A 24,353-nucleotide genomic window follows, 5' to 3' on the forward strand; every position below is an offset into this window, starting at 1 on the left:
AGAGCTCATCCACCCATGCATCCTCCAGAAGGTCCACTCTCTGGCCATCACCAATCAGCCACCTGCATCTAGCAAGGATCATGGGCATGTACCTACAGATCTCACGCCAATTCGGTGAAGCCCTCCGACCTTCGGATGGAGTGCCACTACTCCCTGCATAGCTATATCGGGCGACCATCGTCTAACTCCAAAAACACTGTGGTTTCAATATAAATATGGTTGCGTGCCGGGCATCAGCGCCTTCCCTCTAGTCAGAAGAGACTAGACACCCAACCTCCTTGCCCTCGTCGACTGGCATACCGATGCTCAATCCACTAGATGCACCCCCCGACCACCGCCATGGGTCCCCCAGATGAAATCTCGGGCAAGCCTCTCAATTCTCATCAACACTGTCTTTGGGACAACGGTGTTTGCATTCATCATGACATGCTGTTAGGGAAAAAGGAACACACGGTATTGACTTATATAGGTCCCTAATTTATTGAGGTCCTTATCCATCCAACATTCCACTTGGCTGTAAGGCTTAAATATAATTGATTAAGCTCGAACACATGTTAAGGAATTCAGATTTTACTAGAAGGAACAATAGAGAACCATACATCCAAATGGTTTTATTTGGGCCACATTTTATAAAGTAATCATAAAATCTTTGCTGTTATAACACCTTTTTTTTTTCGGGAACAATAAGCCATATTAGTCACCAGAACTTTTACTAAGGAAGAAGATAAGTTTTATGTACATCCCGAATGACCGAAGACGGAATATACAAGAGAAAGAAGAAAGGAAGAGGACCCAGCGAAAATTACAAATCTGTTGTCAAGAAAAAGATAAAAACAGTAGCACGCAAAGAAGTAAAAGGAGAAAAGAACAAAGGAGACTCAAGTAAGCCTGACAAAGTGGCTCAATTAGCACAAAAGATCATGGAATCATCTTGTGATTCCATCATAGTCTCCTTCCATAAGAACCGCACCAAAAGAATATATAGCAGAGTGGCAGGGTTTCATCTCATTCAGAGAGTCACACAAAGCCAAAACCAACAACAACAGAAAGAAGGCATCATCCTTGCTCATCTGAAGAGGAAACAACCGCTCTTCAAAGCTTCCTAATACGATCCCACAACTTGCCAAAACTGAGAAGGAACTTATGATCAAGGGCACATGTCATAACATTTCCTAATTTATTTTTATAGAAGAAAATCCATAATGATCAGTATTTAAAAAATTCAGTGTAGGTTTAACATTGTCATCTCTCCCATCTCCCACTGGTTGTAAAAGTAAAGGAACAAATAAGTCCTTTGCCTGCTAGCTGCATTGGCTTAAAGTCCCAAATGCCATCGAAGTATCTAACTACATTTTCTTCTCTCTTTCCTCCCCACTTTTTCACTTTACAGTGAATCACACTGCATGTAAAAACAAAGTTTGTATGCATCCAAATGATTTTTCTTTCTGATTGGTAATACTAATTCTCAGAAAGGTGTCAATGGAAATGGCCAAAAGCAAAAGCTGAGGCACCAAAAAGCACAGAACTGCCAGCCAATCTCTTGTGCATCCACCTTATCCCTCAAGATATCTAAATCCTAATATGATAATAAAAAGAGGCTGTTGTTTTATGGCTTCATTATATAGCACTAGGAACGGGAGGAGTTAAAAGTGTGAGTCTTCTACCCCATAACCGATTGGGGCACGAAGATAGAGTTAAGTTTGTAATTGGTTGCTTTGAAATAATATGAGAGAGGTATATGGGTATCACTCCAGCAAAGCGGATTGGAAGTAGTCTTTTAGACTCTTGAAAGACATAATACAAGCTTGCATGCAATCATGTGAAATGCCAAATTAAAAACATAGCCTTGAGAGATATGAGGAGAGGAAGAATGATTAGCTAATATAGATGGCACAGAAAGCTCGTGAAAGGCCTCAAGCTTGCATGAGAATCTGAAAAAGAGAAAGCGGAAACTATCCCGAGGCCATACTTTGAACACTTTTTATAGGCATAGGAGACGAGAGGTGAGGTGGCTGGTCTCGGAAGAGGAAAGGAGGGGAAGGCAGAGAGAGATGGCTCCGGTGGGTCTGCCACCGGGCTTTAGGTTCCACCCGACCGATGAGGAACTTGTGAACTACTACCTTAAAAGGAAGATCCATGGTCTTTAGATCGAGCTCGATATAATCCCGGAAGTAGACCTCTACAAATGTGAACCATGGGAATTGGCAGGTCAGAGTAATGAAAGGTTTATCAAACAGTATCAATGATCTTTGTTTCAACTGTTCTTAGCTGAAAGAGAAACTCTAAATTTTCTACATCTTAAGACCTTTCTCCTATTTCTCTTTCTTTCTTTTGGTTAAATGTGACTTTGAGCCTGATCAATTCTGGCAGATAAATCATTCTTGCCAAGTGGGGATCCCGAGTGGTATTTTCTTGGACCTCGGGATCGAAAGTATCCTAATGGGTTCCGCACGAACCGTGCAACCCGAGCAGGATACTGGAAGTCCACAGGGAAAGACCGTCGAGTCGTTCGTCAGAATCGTGCGATTGGTATGAAGAAGACACTGGTCTATTATAGAGGCCGAGCTCCACAAGGGATCAGGACAGATTGGGTGATGCACGAGTATCGTCTCGACGACAAGGAGTGTGAGGATACAATGGGAATTCAGGTGGTATATATCATCATCGCCTTCCAAGTTATTGCACTATTAGAAGATGATGTTTTTTCCAGCAAAATTAGAGAACACAGTGCAGATGAAGACAAGATCCCACTTAGGATTAGCCTATGAAGACCTTCCCCCCTTGGATATATTAGGTTTACTGCAAAACCCTCTCATGACACAGCTTGGAGCAAATGATATAGGACACCTACAAATCTATGCCTATCTTGTACTATATTGCTCTCGACTAGTTAGTTTATTGCTCTTAAGCTTCTAGGGTAATGGCAAAGGGTACATCACACGTGGGTTATGCATGGAGTGCATGGAAAGTTACGGTCCGACTCTCCTTAGATCTTCCATCGTTTTCTATCCATTAAAAAATGCATTAAAATATTCCTTTCTTCCACTGGTCCTGGGCCTCTTTCCTAGATATGTGTTGTTCCAGTATTCTAATAAGACAAATGTATAATTCCACCAAAAGAAGACAAGTGTCTCATTCAATCATTACAAATGCTTTGTTATTAGACCCATTTTATTACAAGACCAGGCATAATCTATACAGAGGTTCCCCTTTTTGGTCATATAAACGTATAGAGCCATGTTGATGCTGCATTAAAGCAAAGATATCCTTTCATGGAGCGGAATGGTGTCGGTGGCTCTTTGCTTTATTTCCAAAATGATCATAGCCTGCAAGATTCTCCCTTACAGACTCCATCAAATAATCACTCTAACCCCCATTAATTTCGGTGTAGGTTCGAGAAATACAAAATTTGGATGGTTTCATGTACTGTACACTAACTTTGTATCAACTTTAGGGAAGTTTCTAATCTCTATTCCATTGAAAGATTAGTCGTCGTGCTTCCTAATATCCAAGAATCATGACTAAAATTATCATCTGAAATAAGGCCTATTTCTTTCCATGAGGCAATTAAGATGGTGGTGCTTTTATTGTTAAAGAGTCCTAGTTTTTTATGATGTCAACCCCAGATATTGAACATAAAGTTCAACCGAAGCCATAAGCCTTTGATGCTTCAGCTACCTACCTATATTGAGAGACCACAATTTCTAGCCATCCAATCTTGATTCGTTTGCCACGGCTGAAACTCCTATCAGTTCTCCAAAAGGACCTGTCCGGAATTGCAAATATCCATAACATGCAACGCAACATTAGTTGATGTAAACAATACCACATTAGTTACAGTCATGTTACTTTGTACATAGGCATCGATGTGCACTAATTGTCATCAGTGTTGATATATTTTTCTTTTTTCCTTTCTCAGGGCTCATATGCACTGTGTCGAGCGAGTTTTCAAGAGAAATGTGGTGTGTGCAGAAATAGAATTGCAAGGACAGTATAGCTTGATGTTTATGGAGGGAACCCAAGGAATGATCACCAGCGAATCGGAGACTATGTCACCAGACATGCCCGTGGGATCATCATCATGCTTAGACGAGGATGACAAAGATGATGCATGGATGCAATTTATCTCTGATGATGCATGGATCTCTAATGTATCAAGCAATGAGGTTATCAAGGATCCCTCATGCATGGATTTTGCTAATTGAGAGGTTTTTGTTCTTCTGTTATATATTTTTTCTCAAGTTGATATTGGGTGGCAAATAACATGTTTCAGTATAAATTTGTTGAAATAAGGGAAGTTGTTTATTATGTTAAGCATACTTCCATTGTTGTAGCTTGCATGAGTCAATAGAACTTGTTTGGTCCTGTTTGAGGGCTGTGAGGACCCGTGCGAGCGTGTGTTTAGTCCCACATCGGTTGTTCACTGGGTAGATCTTGGGTACTTATACAGTATCAAGGAACCCAAATAATACCTTCCAGCTAGCCATTTTGGATGAGGTCCTGGGTTGTTACAAATGGTATCAGAGTGGATCCGGCCTATAACCTATGTGGACTAGAGGACACTGCAGCACGGATCCATTGGGGCTGACCACGGGCCAATCGTGGTGTTTGTGATTAGATTTGAATAGATTTGAACCCTTAGCCTGATGAGAACGTCAGGGCTTGAACGGATAAAGTATGCGAGGACCCGTGCGAGTGTGTGTTTAGTCCCACATCGGTTATTCGCTGGGTGGATCTTGGGTACTTATACAGGATCAAGGAACCCAAATAATAACTTTCGGCTAGCCATGTTGGGTGAGATCCTGGGTCGTTACAAGGGCACTCGGATGTATCTTGTTTTGGGAAATAATAACGGTAATACAGTGTAATAAATAAATTAAATCGGCTTTATTTTTCACTTTTCATTTCTTCCTTCTTGTGGTGTACAAATAAGTTATAATCATTACATTTTGTGCTGCATGTTAGTTGCCAATCATATTCATGTGTTCTACTACTAAAACTCATAAGTGCATCTATGAGACTCCTCCTTGGAGTAAAGTCAGTGGCCAGACTACCATAGCTACTTCCATTTTGGATAGATATATTGCTTAATTTTGCTTGAAGGCAGAGGAATGAGAGAAGCTTGCTGCCAAAAATCGTAAGTGTATTACCAAATAGCTTAAACAATTAAAATTATTAATCAATTTGAGGGATCATAGCCATCCCTAGCAATTCACATACATCGCACAGGCCAACTCCAGTAGTTATTATTTTATGATCGAACAGATAAATAAGATAATCACAGTCAGTGTGGAAATTAATCCATATCAAATAAAGCAGGTCCAAATAGTTATTGTAATAAAGATAAGGATGGCAAAATTTACTATCAGCAATGAAATATAATATTCTTCTTATATTACACCAGAGAAAAAATTTAGGAGTTTGATAGGATCATGCCACAGTTCTAGCTCAGGAATTTTAGCATAACTACTTCAGAGTTCAGGATTTTAAATATTTGGTAACTAACATTGACGTAATTTTCTCTTACAAAATAATATTGAATTGAGTTGATAATAATTTAATAAAAAATCATTAGATTTGATATAAGTGAAGAAGGTTTGCTAGAAAGGTGGAGAGCATAGCAGGAAACAGAAGTTCTGAAAGTCATCTAAATGCACTTTGCATTTAAACATTTCAATATTAAATTGATGTCTTGCAGCTTCTATGTTGGTAGCATCAAGTTTCATCCCAAGATAATTAAGCTAAAAATTCTCATAAATGGATTCAAGATTTTAGATAAGGTGAAAGAAAAAAGCATCGAGATGTTGAAGTCTTAGAAATGGATTCAAGATTCTGAAGAAGGAAAGCGACCCATGAAATATAAATAAAATAAGCATATAGATAGAGAATTATATGATTGTGATGATTAGTTAGAATTAACATAACAGAAATTTGACAATACTTGCTTTATCATCATAATTAATGGCACTTGATCATTAATTCCTTTTAACACAGTTTTAGCTTTTTAAGTCAAAAGAAGCGCTTTGGTCTGCCAATGACACAAGCCTGACAAACACCCCATATGCAATAGTGGCCTTTTCTTTTCTTCTCCTTTCCTTTTTCATTTTATAATGCAAATCCCAAGACACGTAAAGACCAGGCTTAGTTTCGTTTAGATGATTTTTCTTCTTATTCGATAATAATTTTTACACAAAAAAGCCACGGATAGAATAGAAATGGCCTTAAATAAAAAAATTCAAAAGAAAAGATGAGACAGCAAATCCTTTGGTTTTCCCCTTCACCCTCACGACTTCTAAAGTCGACAAAACATCATGACCCAAAACGATAAAAAGTTCCTGTTATCGAACAGATGACAGCAGGCGTCCAAAGTGAGCTATAATGCAAGCCTCTGCTCAATGATCAAATGTAAGATCCAGTTATGACTCAAGGATTCCGCACCTTAAACACTGAAAATTGTGTGTGAGACTCATGCACTATGTAGTACAAATTGCTGGTTTACAACCATGTTCGTTGTCAGGTTACCAATAAAATAGTGGGAAGGTTTCCTTCCTTCAAAACACAACCATGTGCAATGTCAAACCAAAAGTGGTCAGATAGAGCTGAGGAGGAAAAAGGTTGGTGTGATGATAGATAGTATACAGTTTGTAGAGAGACTCAAGCTTGTAGAGAATCCAAAAAAGAGAGTGAAAACTACTTGGAGGGCAGACTTTGAATCCTTTTATAAGGGGACTAAAGGCAAAGGAGAAGGTGGTTGAGGTGGTCTTTGGAGTGGAAAGAAAGGAGAACAAAGAGGAGAGGGAGGCAGATGGCTCCGGTCGGTCTGCCGCCTGGCTTTAGGTTCCACCCGACCGACGAGGAGCTGGTTAATTACTACTCAAGAGGAAGATTCATGGACTCAAGATTGAGCTTGACATAATCCCAGAAGTGGAGCTGTACAAGTGCGAACCATGGGAATTAGCAGGTTTGAGAACAAATATTTTATCAAACAATATCCATGATCTTTGTGTTGACTGTTTTAACAGTAAACTTTGTTCGTCTTAACACCATCATCTTAGTCTCTCCTTTCTTTTTTTCTTCATTTTCTTATTTTTTCGGTCTGGGAATGTGAACTTGGGTTATGTAAATTTTGCAGAGAAATCATTCTTGCCTAGTAGGGATCCGGAGTGGTATTTTTTTGGGCCACGAGATCGGAAGTATCCAAATGGGTTTCGCACCAATCGCGCGACACGAGCAGGGTACTGGAAGTCGACAGGGAAAGACCGGAGAGTTTGCCATCAGAATCGAGCTATCGGTATGAAGAAGACATTGGTATACTATAAGGGACGAGCTCCACAGGGTATCAGGACAGACTGGGTGATGCACGAGTACCGTCTTGATGACAAGGAATGTGAGGATACCATGGGAATTCAGGTGGTACCTTCCTCATCATCTTAAACTATCATTATTATAACCACCGAAGGACACAATGTAGACCAAGGCTTTTTATATGAGGTTAAACTATCATGACCTCACTCTTGGGTTGCATTTCTTCGAACAATGTATAGGTCTTCTGTGTCTAATGGCCGCCCAGTGCTTGCTTGCTTTTCTTTTTCCTTCCAAGGAATAATTTATTGAGATCACTCTTATCAAGATTCTTTTGTCCATCACCATAGATTTTAAAATATGAAAATTTAAATTGTTGAATTTAAAGAGTTGTCCATTAACTTTACGGATGATAATGCCATAAACTTTTTTGCTCCTGCTTTTCATGGCATTGGTGCTGCACCTGCTTGTTTCTCTGTTGCTTATCTTTAGCAGGCATCTAAATTGGGTCTCTCTCTCTGTCTCTCTCTCTCTCTCTCTCCTCTCGCAGTCTCTCCCCCCATGTTTGGACATCACCTGAGCACTTGGCATGACTTAATTGGAAAACTTAAACTTGACAGTGGTGTTTGGTGTCCGAGAATGTCCCCTTTGTTTTCCATTTTTCAGATGAAAGATCAAAACTATGTTATTATATTCAGCCTATAACTAATTCCTAGAAATGACCCAATTAAATACTTGGTACAGATCTTAGGCCTTCTGCTAAAGCCTGTATCTTTCTCAAATGGTTTCAGTCTAAAGCTCTCATATGATAATATATACATGGAGAATCCCAATCTATTTCGCATCTGCATTGCCGTTAGATAGGAGTTTTGTGTTTTTTAGAGCTTCAAGGATATTGGACAAGAAGAGATCCTACGTGGGTTATGCATGGAGTGCATGGAAAGTTAGGGTTCCCCTTCCTTCCCTTGCTTTTGATCCAATATAATATTCCTTCCTTCGTCTGGTCCCTGGTCCTTGCCAGTATTCCAATGAGACAAATGTTTAGGTTGCTTACAATATTCTAACGTAAGACAAAAATATCATTCTCTACTCCATGCTAAGACTCCAATGTGGTTCAATCTGTCACTATATATATCTCTAGGTATGCTCACTTTATTTCTAATCAGACATAATCCACATAGGGGTGCATGCTGATGGTGCATTAAAGCAAAGGTATCCCTCAAGGTGCCCATGCAATGTTGTCGGTGGCTTTTCGCTTTATTCCCTATAACTGCCCAGCATCCACCCAGATTCTCTCTTTTTTCACACTAACAAATGGAACATAAAACTTCTTCTTCCCAACCCCACATTAAGGTATCAACAATATCTAATTCTTGTATCTCATGAATCGTGAATTCACTCCATGGATGTCCTTAATAGGCACTAATATCGGCACTTCATAAATGACTGATGTGTTCTCTATATGAAAGGATCCACCTTTTTTTACTTTTTCTTTCAAATTAGAAGAGGTAAGCTAATTGGTTTGGTATATCTCTCATGAGTGAATAAATTGAAATTAATTAGTGATAATAATAACTAAAAAACACATACTTAAGTGGTTGGCTAGGCCAAAATAGGAGAAAAAACTATGTTAACGTGGCTTACAACTGTAACCCTTCAATGCAGCTCCCTACAAGATTTACTAACAATTTCCATCCACTCTTTATTGTCATACCCATGCTTAAAACTATCACTGTTATAGATAACAAATTATCTTTTACGAGTATCATATGCATATCACATAGAACATTAGTATGCATGTCTCAATGGTTTTTTTGCCCTTCTTTTCTTTTCTTTTCTTTCTTTTCTTCTTTTTTTCTTCTTCTCCTTTCTCAGGACTCATATGCATTGTGTCGAGTGTTCAAGAAAAATGTGGTTTGCACAGAAGTGGAAGAGCAGGGGCAATGTAGCTTGGCATTGGTGGAGGGATCCCAAGGAGCACTTGCTGAGTGTGAGACTATGTCACCTGATGTGCCTGTGGGATCATCATCCTGCATAGATGAGGAAGACAAGGATGATGCTTGGATGCAGTTCATTGCTGATGATGCATGGTGCTTTAATGTGTCAAGCAATGAGGGTGGTCAAGACCCATCATGTGTGGCTATTGCTAATTTATAGGCTCCTTTTGTCCCTTTGTTTTGGCATGGTATTAGTGGTAATAACATGCTTGGAGTATAATTTTCAATGCAATAATGCAAGTATTCATATTAAATACATTTCCTTAGGAGGAGCTTGCTTGGGTCTTCAAAACTTGGGGTTTGGCCATGTCTGGGCCTATGTGGTTGTATTTTGTGGAAATACGGGTGTAACTAATATAAAAACTTCTTTTACTTTAGTCTTCCTTTTTTAATCTATTTCTTATGATTTACAAAATAAGTTGAAATCATGTTTGCATTTTGTTTTTCTTTTCTTTTTTTTACTATAAAACAAAATTCTGCGATTCTGAAATGATGTTGGTAATTTCAAAATTAGCCTCCTCCAGTTTTCTTCTATATGATTGAGAAATCAAAATAGATGAATTCACCATTTCATCACCGAGAATAATAGAATAAAAAGTTTTTATTTATTGATATTTTAATTGAATTTTCCCTTTACATTTGCCTAAATCGTGTGTTCGATCGGGTAATACATTTTATCATGATTGTATATATTTGTTTAGTAATATTGATACCCTTCACAAATATATATATATATATATATATATATATATATACATGAACAGCTAAATGGCTGACGAAAATTCCCAAATTCCCAACTCTCTTTTTTGATTGAGAAAATTCCCAAACTCTTTATTTTTGTGCACCAACATATTGTTCGTGGTACAGTAATGCTCCTTTCAGTCACCTCTGTTAATATGAAGCCTTGTGTGGGTATGTGTTTAGTCTCATATTAGTTATTTACTGGATAGATCTTGGATACTTATATATGATCAATGAATCCAAATAATACCTTCCGGCTAGTCATTTGGACAGGTCCTGGATTGTTACAAATGATATCAGAGCAGACCTGACCCATAATCTATGTAAACTAGGGGATACTGCAGCACGGATCTATTGGGGCTGACCACGGGCTGATCATGGTGTTTGTGATTAGATTGGAATGGATTTGAGCCCTTAGCCTGACGAGGACGTCAGGGCTTGAACGGAGGGAATATGTGAGGACATGTGCGGGCATGTGTTTAGTCCACATCGGTTATTTGCTTGGTAGACCTTGGGTACTTATACAGGATCAAAAAAATCCAAATAATACCTTCCGGCTAGTCATTTTGGGTGAGGTCCTGAGTTGTTACAATTGAATTATATACCGCACCTTGAACTCACGACCTCTTACAAAGAGTACGAAACGAGGTACCAAATGCTGAGTTAATTAAATTACTGATATTCGTACCAAATCACATATCCACCTAGATATTTTTGTGATCGGGCTTCCAAACTCAAGCTGATTTCTGCTTTACCACCTTGAGTTTGAGGGTAGATGTTAAGTATATTTACCGACTACTGTTCCAGTCCAAATATGATTGGCATTTCCTTATTACTTTTTAACACACTTTTCTTACTAGCCACATTATTTAGCTATGTATTAATGTACATATTACTATAACTTGAATATAAGATATAAAGAATAAATATATACCTTTCACATATTCTCTCTCTTCCTATATTTTAACACAACCAGCTTAAGTTGTCAATCGTGCTAAGTTTAGTGGTGTACAGTAAATTGTTATATAGCAAAGTATGTTCACCTCATGTATAGCTCCAGTTAATGAAAAATAAAAACCTCTGGATAATAATTTTAATTTGCTTGCTTTAAAAACTGAACTGACCTTGATGCGCAGAAATGCTCACTGTATTCAAATGTTGTAATCACCTCTCTAAGTCACATCAAAATTTTGAAAAATAATAATAATAAAAATGATACATTTGTATGACTCATAAGCTAACTAATTAGCAATATCTAAGTCTCCAAGCACATATTCACAATGACTTTCATACATTGTATTTATTTCTGTGGAGGTCCTTCTACTCATCTCTCTAAAATCATGACTAGCAGGAGCTAAATCTGGCAACAGAAGAAGTATAATTGATTACAACAGACAGCCATATAACAAAATATCGAAGAACCAAACTTTGCCATGGGATATGAGGTCTTGCTGGAATTTGCAAGCCAACATTTTATTTTTGAGAAAAGTCCATATAACCTATGTAAATGTGCAAATTTAACCAGTATTCTTCAGTATCTTACATTACATAGAAACGAATAGAAGAAAGAGATGGTTCCTTGATGTCAAGGGCAAGACAATTAACTAATCCCTGATTCATAGGACCAGAAAAATAGTGAGGGTAGACAATTCCATTCAAAAATATGTCGGAAATGTCTGTCCCTCTTTCCATTAGGAAGCCAAATGATGAAACCGGCATCTAGATATTCGCAAATTATTACATATCCAATGGGACATCATCCATTTCTTTCCTTCTTCATGCATTGCTAACTTGAAGAGACCTTCCCTTAAAATGGCTCATGCTTATAATGGCATTCACTGCTTCATCACCTAAGCAAGATCTTCTGCATATCTTCATAGTGATCTTAAGTCCCTGGAGCTTGTCCCTGTATATTGCCTCGAACTTTACAAAAACTGATCAAACTCTACCTCTATCTTTCATCAAAAACCCAAATTCCCTAACTATACTGTCTGGTTGTATTATTGGATTCCAAGGGATGCTAACCTTCTCTAAGGACTCAACATGATGAAAAGTGCTTCAGCCATGCTACCACTTGACACAAAATATCCATGGTTGGTATCGCCCTTCGCAATGACATCAAAAGTTGGTGTGCTGAAGTAAAAATCAAGTTGACGATCCTCTTCATAGGCTGCACTTTGGTGAATGCCGGTAAATCCAGTGGGGAGGTCGATTGATTGAGATGGAATATGAGTGGGCTTTTTCTCGATGTCATGTAAGTCAGAGCTATTTTGAATATTGTTCTCTCCTGCAATCAACTTAAAGTGAATGGAGTCATCTCAACCAATGCTGCTAGGAGAAGGATATATAATAAAATGGGAAAAGTTGGCAACATGTCTTAATTTCATACCTTTAGTATTTGCATCCTCTAGTTAGGAATGCTCTCAATCTGTGTGTTCTGGCTTTCTTCAAAAGTCACCTAATTTGAGAAATGAACTTCCAGAAGTTATTTAATGAAATGAAGATGAAAAGTCAACAATTAATAAAATGGAATTTTTTTACCTTCACTGTGTCATTCATCGGCATTGTTATCGTTCTTAAGCTCTCCACAGTCTTTTTCTCTTCCATCAACTCCTCTTCCAGTGCACTGATATCCCTCAAGCTTGCCTGCTCTTCCACACTCTCCATTTGGCAAAGCCGTGTGCTTCCATCAATTTTTTGCTCTTCGATAGGATTCGTAAAGTAGGGACTAACTTTAGTCCATGCATATGGATAGTTAGGGTTATTGATTAGTTCCTGAGAAGCTGAAGCAACTGAAAGGATTTCTTGCAAAGCATCAACTTCACTAGTATTTTCTTCAATAAATCCATATTCGAGGGTCTTTGAATTCAGAAAATCTATTTGAGGAAAGTCCTCCAGCTCTAATGGTGGCAAAGAGAGCCTGTGTTGCAGCTTAGCACATTCCAGTGCTACATCAACCTGCATGACCCAAAAGGACAATTTTAAAATAATTCATTTGGATATTCCTCCATAACCAGCTTATATTTCTGCAATTCTTTTTAGACATATTCCTCTATCTTTTCAATTTAAGAAAACACACCATCCAATCATGGATCCCTAGGAATTTTTCAATTTTACACATATTTAGGTGTTATTTTTAATATAGATTTAGTAGATTAATATTGTTAAAAAAAACGTATAGTGGGGGATTCCTGTGTTTTCTATGTATGATTTAGAAAATGAGTTTTGGTTTGTTAAGAATTTAGGATTTCCATGATTCTCTGAAGAAAAGAACTCCTTGAATATTGTGAAGAAGTAACTTTCTCTAGTATTCATGATCTCTTCAGTATTAAGATGCTATCTAAAAACCCAAGCATTTAGATGAAAAGATCCAAAATTACACAAGCACTATAAGAGTTCTTAACCTATCCAATATGGGACTATTATTCCTCAATGCCCCCTTTCACATGTAGAGCCATCTAAAAACCGAAATATTTAGATGAATAGATCCAAAAGTATATAAGCACCATAAAAGTTCTTAACCTATCCAATGTGAGACTATCATTCCTCAACCCCTCCTTTCACATGTAGAGCCCGAGAGATGCAATCCATAATAAAGGATGACACATGGATTAGTAAGTAGGAGCGTGAAGGTTTCAGCACGTAAGAAGGATCGGTGGGCTCTAATACTATATTAAGATCTTATGTAAAAACTCAGATATTTAGATAGATAGGTCCAAGAGTATATAAGCACCATAAAAGTTATTAACCTATCTGATGTGGGACAATTATTTCTCAACATTTAGCACATATGGATAGGTTCTGATTCGATCCTGGATGGCGGCATTCCCACTGTAATTCATAAAAAAATGCTAAGAAGTGAGCACTTCTAAAACTAATATGCTCAATTTAATTAGTTAGTATAGAACCATCTCAGCAACTCAGCAGAAGAATCCATTGGGGGCACCAAAACAGCTAAGAACAAGTGCTTCATGATATTGTGACAATTAAAACATAGAGATGCACAATTTAAGATTCATTCTAACAGGTATACCTCAACCTCATTCATCAAGCGAACAACATAGTAGCAGGAGATTTTTACCTCGGATTGAACATAGCAACTGTTCAGTGGGTTATCAAACAACATAGGAGCGGATCTAAATGACTCGTCTGCCAGAAGCTGCACCCACTTCTCCGTTATTGGAGCATTTGCATCACATGGGACTCCTTGAATGAGGTCTGATGAACATGTCTCTGGTGGATAAAGGTATCCACAGCTCTCCTTGTCTTCCCTTCCACTGGTTAAAGCATCAAGTGTCGACGTGTTGCCACTTGACATCCTTCGAGAGTGCTCCTCATTGGAAACATCATACTGATCTATGATCTTAGGAGCAGGCATGGTCTTCTTAAATACACGGCATAGTGAATATGCATCCTAAAAATTTACAAATTCGCATTTGGTTATCATTTTGGAAGAGGAGATAGTAAAGTCATCAAAGCTATTTCATTGAGGTTCTGAAATGAAATGAAATGCAGATGAAGCTGTAAACCAGCCCAAAGTAAAATCAAAATAAAATTATTGTATAATAATATTGTAACGTGAAATTTCCAATATTACATATAAAATAAATAATTAGAGAATAAAAATGATTATAAATAATTAGATCACTTCTCATCTATGTTTTAAGAGCTTGGAATTGGGTATTGTGTCACTTCGAAGCAATCCAGAGGACTGAGAGGAGGATGGAAAGTATACCTGCAGACCAGAGTTGGTTTCGCATTCTTTCTCATCAAGGCGGTATTCATGCATGACCCAATTGGTTCGGGAGCCATGGGGTGCTCGTCCTTTGTAGAAAACTAGGGTCTTCTTCATGCCCATTGTTCGCTTCTGCGAGGTCACCTTGCGGTCTTTTCCAGTGGCCTTCCAATAGCCAGCCTTAGTTGCACGGTTGGTCCTTGAACCATTTGGGTACTTGCGATCTCGGGGGCTGAAGAAATACCACTCCAAGTCTTTGCTCGGTAACAAGGATTTATCTGTGACAAAACCATGTTCACCAAATTCACTAAGATCAGTGTTTAATGTGCTTACAACGTCCAGGAACAGGAACAGCAAGGAGTGGTTCAAGTGATTTGGAATGACAAATGTCTTTCAGGTAATTAATTAAGCAGATACATTAATAACAACCAACTCTAAATAAAAGTAATCATCAAAATCTAGATATACCCCATCAAACCCTAGATATGCCCCACAACAGTGAAAGGACCACATTCTGTGGAACTTTTATCTATTGGAGACCATGCAACTTTTCTTCTCTATTCCTTCTTTTCCAGGGAAAATCTTCGTGATGTCACATTTTTAAGCCATTTTTCTAAGCAAAAAAAGTTAAAGCAGCAAGTTGGTTCCAGCAAAAGAAAAAGTAAAAACAATTTTAAAAAATGAGCTGACGGAGTAGTAAAGTGATAGATGAAAACCATATGGGATCTTCTTCTCTTCCTGCAATGTGATAGAAAGCCTATAACTAACGCTAGCTTTAGGTTCAAAGATCGGCATTAGCTGCCTTCATAATGATGAAAGCGAAGTGGTTCTCAAAACATGATAAGGTGACCTTTCCATTCCATGGAGTTTTACGTTTGCTTTGAGAACAAATATTCTTCTTTTATCTTCATTGAAAGAGGAAGAGAAATCTACCCTTCTTTTTTATCAATTTCAAGAAACTCAGATTGACTCGTCAAAGTTTGGGCCCATAACTGAGTAAGTATACTATACAATATTGATATATATCGTACCTTTTTCCTTATTTGAAATTGGAGATGGGTGAAGCGCTAGAGATAATAGTCATTCTCATTTTATCTGAACTTCATAACTACGTTCGGAAATTTTTTTCTCATAAAAATTCATTATTGGGGGTGGGGGGAGGGGATGAACTTCGTAGCATTAGTAAGACTTATTTATTTAAGATTAATATACATTCTCTTATCGACATAATAAATTCCATTCAGATGATTAGCTACATTCAGCATTTCTTACAATTAGCAATGTAGGATTAAGGCATATAAAAGATAAAGGATGTTTGTTAATAATAATATTGTTCATGCGGTCATTGTCATTCATAATATGATCAAAATCAACATAAACTCAGGCTGTGAGAACAATGGTACCACCACTGGCAAGATGGAGAAAAGGATACGGATACCTGGTAAATCCCATGGTTCGCATTTGTAGAGATCGACTTCAGGAATAATCTCCAATTCAATTTTGAGCCCATTGATCTTCCTCTTGAGATAGTAAGCAACAAGTTCCTCATCAGTGGGATGAAACCGGAATCCAGGAGGCAGACCAATCGGTGTCATTTCCTCTGCTGCTCCTCCAACTGACCGACGAGAGAAAGAGATAGAGAGAGAAGAGTAGGCCCTACACCCAAAAAAACTAGCAAACCAGTCTCAGGAACAACAATTTAAAGCCTTGAAGCTAAAGTACAACACCCTGTGACAACAAGACACCATATACCCCAGAGAGAGTGACCTTGTTTGGAGAAGGAGATTTGATGAACTGACAAGGAGAGAGGGAAGGGGAAGAGGAGACTGAGAGGGATGTTTGCCAACCTTCCTCTTCAGCTTTATACTGTGTAGAATGTAGCTCCTTCTCTCTTTTCTTCTTTCTTTTTCCTATGATTTTATTTTCCGTTTATCATATAAGCTTTGATTCCTGTTATCGTTTTCATGAAGCTGTCTTCTTTAACCCAAAAAAGAAAAAAACGAATGAAGCTTCTCTTTTGTCTTTTCATGGACGGCTAGGTTATCCCAATCCAGGACCCTTGTCTTTTCCTACTGTCGATCTCTTATTGGTTACAAGGTGGGACCCACTTGGCTCATGTCTAGTCAGCTCCTATTCAAAAGGGCGGTCCAAGCCTACAGTTTCAGTGGCTTTCACGGTTCCGTTCACACGGTGGCTATAGCAACGCCGTTTGCAGCCACCTTAATGTTTTTGAAGAAGCTAATCTCCCATTTTTTCTACCCTGCTCCAAAGTACGTATTTTTTATTACAACTATGTTACTTAATAAAAAAATATTACAAATCGAATCTCATCCTTTCACCCAAGTGACAAGAAATGATATCGTGCTTGATAGCACCATTATGCGTTGTTTTAAATTTTAAGTAGTACTCTATTACTTAATCATTAATTGTCAAGCCATATGGTTCGATGCCATGAATAAATATTCTATAATTTTGTCATAATATCTTTTTATTAGCTATATCATAATGATATATAGCAACTTATAAAGCTCTCCATGTGGCGCATGGTATAACATATATAAAACATTATCATTATATTTTTTAAGAAAATTCTGTATATCAAAGATTAAATTCTTGGATTAATATTTAGGTATCTCAAAACCATTATACCTGTTATTTAATAGAAAATCTTTCTAAAACGGATCTTTTGTGTGATAGAATTGTAGTACAGGGATGAGAGTTTATGGCATAAAAAAGTTGCAAATGAGCAGCAATGTTAGCACTACTCAACAAAAGAAAATTGCATCAACTAAATTAAACACCAAAATCAAGCCCTGGTCCTACTAAATGTTGACCTCAAGATATCTCTGATAAAAGTTCTTTGTAACTGTAAAGTATATCTCACAAGAAACTTATAGTTCACACATCTTGGTGCAGACCGCATGCATGCTACATGCTTACTCTGTTAGTACCCAGAATTCCCATTTTAGCAAGGACTTCTGTGCTTACATTTGCTTACATTGCTTGAGGAGTTCATTTCAGAGTTTGGCATGGTTCTTGATCATCCTCGTTATAAAACTACACCATCCATAGGAGTGTCCAACATTTCACAAGGCTCCGCAGAAAGGGACATACATGAAATATCAACATGGAGAATGCTGTCATTGTAGTGGACTTGTATTGGGATGAGAGATGATACTGTTTGTATACTGAGATCGTATTGGTACAATAGCCGCAGGCAGAGTTTTTTAGCTGAAGATAAGAATAGGGAACTCTGTAATTATAGAAGAGAAAGGTGTATGCTCTGATTTTTGTTAATAAGCTGATCACCTCAGGAGTCCACGCATCACCAAAAGGCTGCATACCCTCTTGAATCAGCTTCACCAAGCTTTAGAAAGAAGTCCAGTTCTCAGTTTTCAAAACCAAGCCATCACATTTACTCTGGACACAAAAATTAATTAAAAAAAAAAATCAAAGATTAGCCAGATTTAATATAAGTTGGGTTGACATTTGCACCTTCCATGCGAGATTCTTATACATTGATATCACAGTGCATGACTAGCTGTGCACATGGTGAGAGGTGATACTGCAAATCACCAATAGGTCCACGTACAAAAGGCATGCATGGAAATAACAGCACTGTTCTACAAAATATATGGAAATTGTACACAAGAAGAATGATGATACACTGCACCTGGTCAATTTCCAGAAGAGTTGAAAACCATGAGATTCTAGCTTTTTACCTTATAAGCATTCGTCAAAACGTTCTTGTATGCTTAGCATCTTAGGGTGCAATCTGTTGGTCAGTCATTCCGAGAATTTTTGCTCTTCTAACATAGAATTCTACGATGCCAGTTAGCCTAATTTTTAAGCTTCTCTTCCATGTTCAGGTCAACCATCACTATTTCATATTAAAAAGGCAATCGACATATTTAACAGGCACTATGAAAGTGATTTACTCAAACCTCTAAAACTAGCTTCATTGCAACACCATTCAAGACACGAATGAAATCATGTATCACAAGAAATCATCTCTATGGCAAGAACACCATCACAATCCACTAATGTTAAGCAAGCAAATCAAAATGTTAAACATAATCATCAAAATATTTTCTGCATAAATATATAAATATGGCTCACCCCGCTCTTATGAGCCTAACCATAGCATGGAATATTATCTCAAATAACAAAATTCACAAATATATACATGCCTTTAATTACATTTAAAACATGAGCATTCATAGGGGTGGTCTCTCTAAGCCCTATCGGATGTTTGGGCTCAAAAAAGCAACAAAACACTAAAAAGACATGCATGATTCAAACTAAATAGATGCTGTTACAAAACAGACCCTGACTGTCCTTAGATGTTATTTCAGAAATTTACAGAATAGTTACGGTCTACCCCATATAGAGTTCTGTCAAAATATAATGACAGTCCTTGCAGAGACTGTCCTTAGATGTTACAAAACAGAATTCAAACTAAATAGATGCTGAGACATGCATGATTCAAACTAAATAGATGCTGTTACAAAACAGACCCTGACTGTCCTTAGATGTTATTTCAGAAATTTACAGAATAGTTACGGTCTACCCCATATAGAGTTCTGTCAAAATATAATGACAGTCCTTGCAGAGACTTTGTCATAGAACAGTCTAGTTCAAATTTTTCAGAATTCAATGCCAACACCTGCCTCTATAGTCAAAAACGTAACACAGATCCCTACAGATGAATAAATATTACAGATCAGCATGTTCTAATCCAATCCTGAACTAATCAGCTTAGGTTTGGTCTGGTCCATAACTTAATTAATATATTAATGGATTGTAGATCCAATAACATAACAGGTTTCTAAATTAAAATGAATGGATCATATATCATAATAGATTGGATATAAACTTTTATTATCCAAAACAAAAGTAATTAGAAACAAATAGCAACTACAGCAACATGTTTAAGAAAACAATTGAACTCTTAAAGTCCCCATGCTCCATTCTTCCTTTTCTTCCACTTCATCCTGAACAAGAGGTAGGCGGATAGGAGAGCGGTCCACCTAGCCAGCCATCAGTTGCCGCCCACCACCTCTCCAGCTGACTGCTGGTCCACCAGCAATGGCTTGGCAAGGCTTGAAAGCCACCGATAGTCGCTCCAGTCAGCGGCCTCGCCACAATTTTTTCTGTTTTCTCCTTCGCACCATGATGTGAATCAAAAGGATGAAAGAAAGGGGTGAAGGCAAGCTGATTGGTCTCCAATACCAATGTAGGCTCACGAGGAGTGTGTAAATGTTACGCGATGAAAGGACTCACCCTCGATCGTACTGTTCCCTTTCCTGCGTCCAAACTGCGGAAAGACGAATCGAGAAGAAGAAGTAGTAGAGAATAAAATCAAATCTTTTGCAAAGACAATAATTTACGTGGTTCACCCAATACGGGTTACGTCCACGGAGGCCACACACACAGATTTCAATATATTCAGCAAGGGTTACAATGATCTCTCTTCCTGTTGGAGATTGCACACCTAGGGCTTACAAGAGAGATAGAACTCCAAAAGAAAACTCACTACAGCCGCTCTCTTCCTCCCTAGGGTTCACAAAAAAACCTATTTATAGGTTTTCAACACATAAGGAAACTTCCCTACAAAACCCTAAGTCAAAAAAAAACTGATCTTGCCACCGTTTCAATCAATCCCGTGATCAGGAGTCGACTCCTCACTTTCAGGGGTCGACTCCTGATAAGTTCGAGTTGACTCGGACATCCTCGGGTCGACTCCAAGTATCAGCACCGAAACTGGCACGTTCTGTCTTTCTGAGAGAGTCGACTCCTGCAGGGCTGGAGTCGACTCCTGCATGACTGGAGTCGACTCCTGCAAAGCTGGAGTCGACTCCTGCAGGACTGGAGTCGACTCCTGCAAGCAACCCAGAAAACTGCTCTCTGTTTCTTCACTGTGGCAGATGCGAGTCGACCCTCTCATCCCTGGGGTCGACTCAAGCTTCATAGGAGTCGACTCCAGCTCTGCAGGAGTCGACTCCATTCAGTTGGCACAGACTTTTTCAAGCAAACTTGAGCCGAATTCAATTTGCAGTCGTTTCGAGTTTCGAGGCACATTTTTCTCAACAATCTCCCACTTGCCGAGAAACAAGCCTGAAGCAACCGTAACCCCATCAGCAACATGATCTCCAATCATCCTCCATGTGTGTGAACCTCTGTCTTCACTTCTAGCTGTGAAGACCAACAGAAGATGCACATATGTGCAACTTCTCAAGAGTAACTACCTTTGTCAACATATCTGCTGGGTTGTCCATTGTATGTATCTTCTCTAGCCGGAAAAAATCTTCTTCGAGGAGTGACCGAATAAAGTGATATCTGATATCAATGTGTTTGGTCCTTGAGTGAAAAGCAGCATTCTTTGCCAAATGTATAGCACTCTGGCTGTCGCTATACAACTTCGCATCGCCTTGCTCCATGCCAAGCTCTTTCATCAAACCTTGTAACCAAACCATCTCCTTGCTCGCTTCAGTAAGAGCAACGTATTCGGCCTCGGTCGTAGACAATGCTACAATCTTCTGTAGTTTCGAAACCCATGAAACTGCAGCACTTCCCAGCGTGAACACATACCCGGTAGTACTCTTTCTGCCATCAATGTCTCCAGCCATGTCAGAATCCACGAAACCATATAGGCAAACATCAGGACCACCATAGCATAGTCCTAAGTCTCTGGTTTCTTTCAGATACCGCAATATCCACTTCACAGCTCTCCAATGCTCCTGGCCTGGATTGCTCATGTATCTGCTCACCACTCCCACTGCATGGGCAATATCCGGTCTCGTGCAAACCATGGCATACATAAGGCTTCCGACCGCTGATGAGTAGGGTACATACTTCATCTCATCTCGATCATTCTGCGTAGTCGGACACTCCTGCTTTGATAACTTGAAGTGTGCGCCCAGCGGAGTACTCACAGCTTTAGCCCCGTCCATATTGAACCGCTTCAGCACCTTATCAATGTACTCTGCTTGAGACAACTTCAACGTTTTAAGCTTCCTGTCCCTACTGATACGCATCCCAAGGACTTTCTTGGCTTCACCCAAGTCCTTCATTGAAAACTCCTGGGATAATTGTTTCTTCAGTTTCACAATCTCTCCCATGTTGGCACTTGCCACCAACATATCATCTACATACAGAAGTAGAATGATATATGAGCTTTTCAATCCCTTAAAGTAGCAGCAATGATCACCATTACACCTCTGAAACTCATTCTTCAGCATAAACTGATCAAACTTTAAGTACCACTGACGAGGCGCTTGTTTCAACCCGTACAAACTTTTCTGAAGTCGGCACACCCAATCTTTCTTCCCCTTCACTACATATCCTTCTGGCTGCTTCATGTAGATTTCCTCTTCAAGGTCGCCATGTAAAAATGCAGTCTTGATGTCAAGCTGCTCAAGATGTAAGTCTTTGGCTGCCACTATGCTCAACACCATCCGGATAGTAGACATCTTCACAACTAGAGAAAAGATCTCGTCAAAATCAATGCCCTCCTTCTGCTGAAAACCCTTGACAACAAGTCTCGCTTTGAACCTCTCAGAACCATCTGGTTCAAGCTTTAGTTTGTATACCCACTTGTTGTGCAAAGCTCTCTTCCCCTTCGGAAGTGGAACCAAGTCCCACGTCCTGTTGGGATGATAGGGAATCCATTTCATCATCCATGGCAAGCTTCCACTTGTCACTGGCTTCGACCTGTAAAGCCTCCTTATAGCTTTCTGGCTCACCACCATCCGTAAGCAACAAGTATTGTAGGGAGTCAGCATACCTAGACGGAGTTTTTCTGTTTCTTTTACCCTTGCGCAAAGCAATCGGGATATCAGCTGGCAGTTCTTCTTCTTGCTGTGCTTCTCCCACTGGCTCAGCAACTTCTTCATCGTCTCGAGACATTGTTTCATCATCCAGCTCTGCATATTCCGATTTTACAGCTTTGTCGCCTTGGCCCGTCTGTTGCTGCAGGTCCTTGTACAGAACCTCTTCATTGAATACAACATTTCTGCTCCTGATGACTTTCCGATCTGTCGCATCCCAGAGTCGGTATCCAAAATCATCACCACCGTACCCAATGAATGTGCACTTCTTTGACTTTGCATCCAGCTTGGTTCGATTGTCTGCAGTATCGAGCACGTAAGAGATGCAACCAAAGGTACGCAAGTGAGATAGTTTCACCTCTTTCCCAGTCCATGCTTCCTCCGGCAGTCCAAGCTCCAATGCAACTGAAGGCCCTCTGTTGATCAGATACACTGCTGTACTGACCGCTTCCGCCCAAAAAATCTTCGGCAACCCCGCATGAAGCCTCATGCATCGTGCCCGCTCGTTGATGGTGCGGTTCATGCGTTCTGCAACGCCATTTTGCTGTGGCGTTCCTGGAACCGTCTTCAGTCTTCGAATTCCAGCTGAGGCACAAAAAACCTCAAACTCATCACTGCAGTATTCGCCCCCATTGTCAGACTTGAGACACTTCAATCTCTGACCTGTCTCATTCTCTACTAGAGCCTTCCACCTCTTGAACTTCTCAAATACATCGGATTTGTGCTTCAAGAAGTAGACCCATAGCTTTCGGGTAGCATCATCGATGAACGTGACATAGTACCTTGCTCCTGCATGAGAAGCCACTTGAGTTGGTCCCCACACGTCAGTATGTACGAGTTCCAACTTAGAATTTTTCTTGGTACTACCTCCTTTTGAAAAACTGACCTTCTTCTGCTTTGATAGTACACAATCTTCACAGAATTTCAAATCCACAGATTTCAGATCTCCCAGTTTTCCTTTAGTCATCATCACCTTCATCCCTTTCTGACTCATGTGGCCAAGTCTCATGTGCCATGTCCTTGCATCAACAGTCGGATTTGCAGTACTGACGGTGGAATCAGTATCAGCTGTCATGTATAGTGTTCCTGACCTTGCACCTCGAGCAATCACCAAGGCTCCCTTAGTGATCTTCCAAGCATCATCATTGAAGGTGGTCACAAACCCCAAATCCGACAACTGACTTACCGAAATCAGATTTCGAGCCAGTTTGGGTACATGTCGCACATCTTTCAGAGTTAAAGTCATCCCACTTGATGTCTTTATCTGAGCATCTCCCTTCCCTACGATGTTGCAACTGTTTCCATCACCAAGATACACCTTGCCGTGATCACCTGCAACATAGTTTGAGATGATTGCCTTGTTTCCAGTAGCATGGAACGAGGCACCTGAGTCGACTATCCACGACTCCGGATGAATATCACAGGAAAGTATCAGGGCATCATCTTCACTTGCAGTTTCGGCTAAATTAGCACTTGCTTTAGTGTCAAAACCACCATTGTTCTTCGACACTTTGCAGTCTTTTCTCAAGTGACCCTTCTGCCCACAATTCCAGCACTTTCCAAGAGGTCTAGACTTGTTTCTAGACTTGGATCGTCCACCCTTATTTCTGTCTCCCTTCTTTGAAGTCCTTCCACGTTCTTCAAAAGCCAGCGCGTTCCCAGATGAACTTGCTGATGGATCCAGGGTTTTCCTTCGAGCCTCTTCACTCAGAATAAGAGCTACCACTTCATCAAATCTCGCTGTAGTCT

The 24,353-nt window shown here is 39.3% G+C and overlaps 1 protein-coding gene and 2 pseudogenes across 1 annotated transcript; 2 read left to right on the top strand and 1 right to left on the bottom strand.

The window, feature by feature from the left end:
• The first annotated feature begins 2,051 nt into the window (after nucleotides 1-2,051).
• LOC103724229 lies at nucleotides 2,052-3,380 on the top strand (annotated as a pseudogene).
• Nucleotides 3,381-6,767: 3,387 nt separating this feature from the next.
• On the top strand, nucleotides 6,768-9,674 carry LOC103723330 (annotated as a pseudogene).
• Nucleotides 9,675-11,481: 1,807 nt separating this feature from the next.
• LOC103724235 (NAC domain-containing protein 45-like) lies at nucleotides 11,482-16,589 on the bottom strand. The gene is made up of 6 exons (XM_039115635.1): nucleotides 16,214-16,589; nucleotides 14,776-15,053; nucleotides 14,122-14,454; nucleotides 12,582-12,998; nucleotides 12,430-12,498; nucleotides 11,482-12,337 (listed from the first exon to the last, which is right to left on the bottom strand). Exons 1-5 carry the CDS (start codon nucleotides 16,368-16,370, stop codon nucleotides 12,448-12,450), a joined length of 1,236 nt encoding a protein of 411 aa, XP_038971563.1. The 5' UTR covers nucleotides 16,371-16,589; the 3' UTR covers nucleotides 11,482-12,337; nucleotides 12,430-12,447.
• Between the last annotated feature and the right edge of the window lie 7,764 nt (nucleotides 16,590-24,353).

This window comes from Phoenix dactylifera, chromosome 18 (assembly GCF_009389715.1).
Source record: "Phoenix dactylifera cultivar Barhee BC4 chromosome 18, palm_55x_up_171113_PBpolish2nd_filt_p, whole genome shotgun sequence".
Classification (NCBI taxonomy): domain Eukaryota; kingdom Viridiplantae; phylum Streptophyta; class Magnoliopsida; order Arecales; family Arecaceae; genus Phoenix; species Phoenix dactylifera.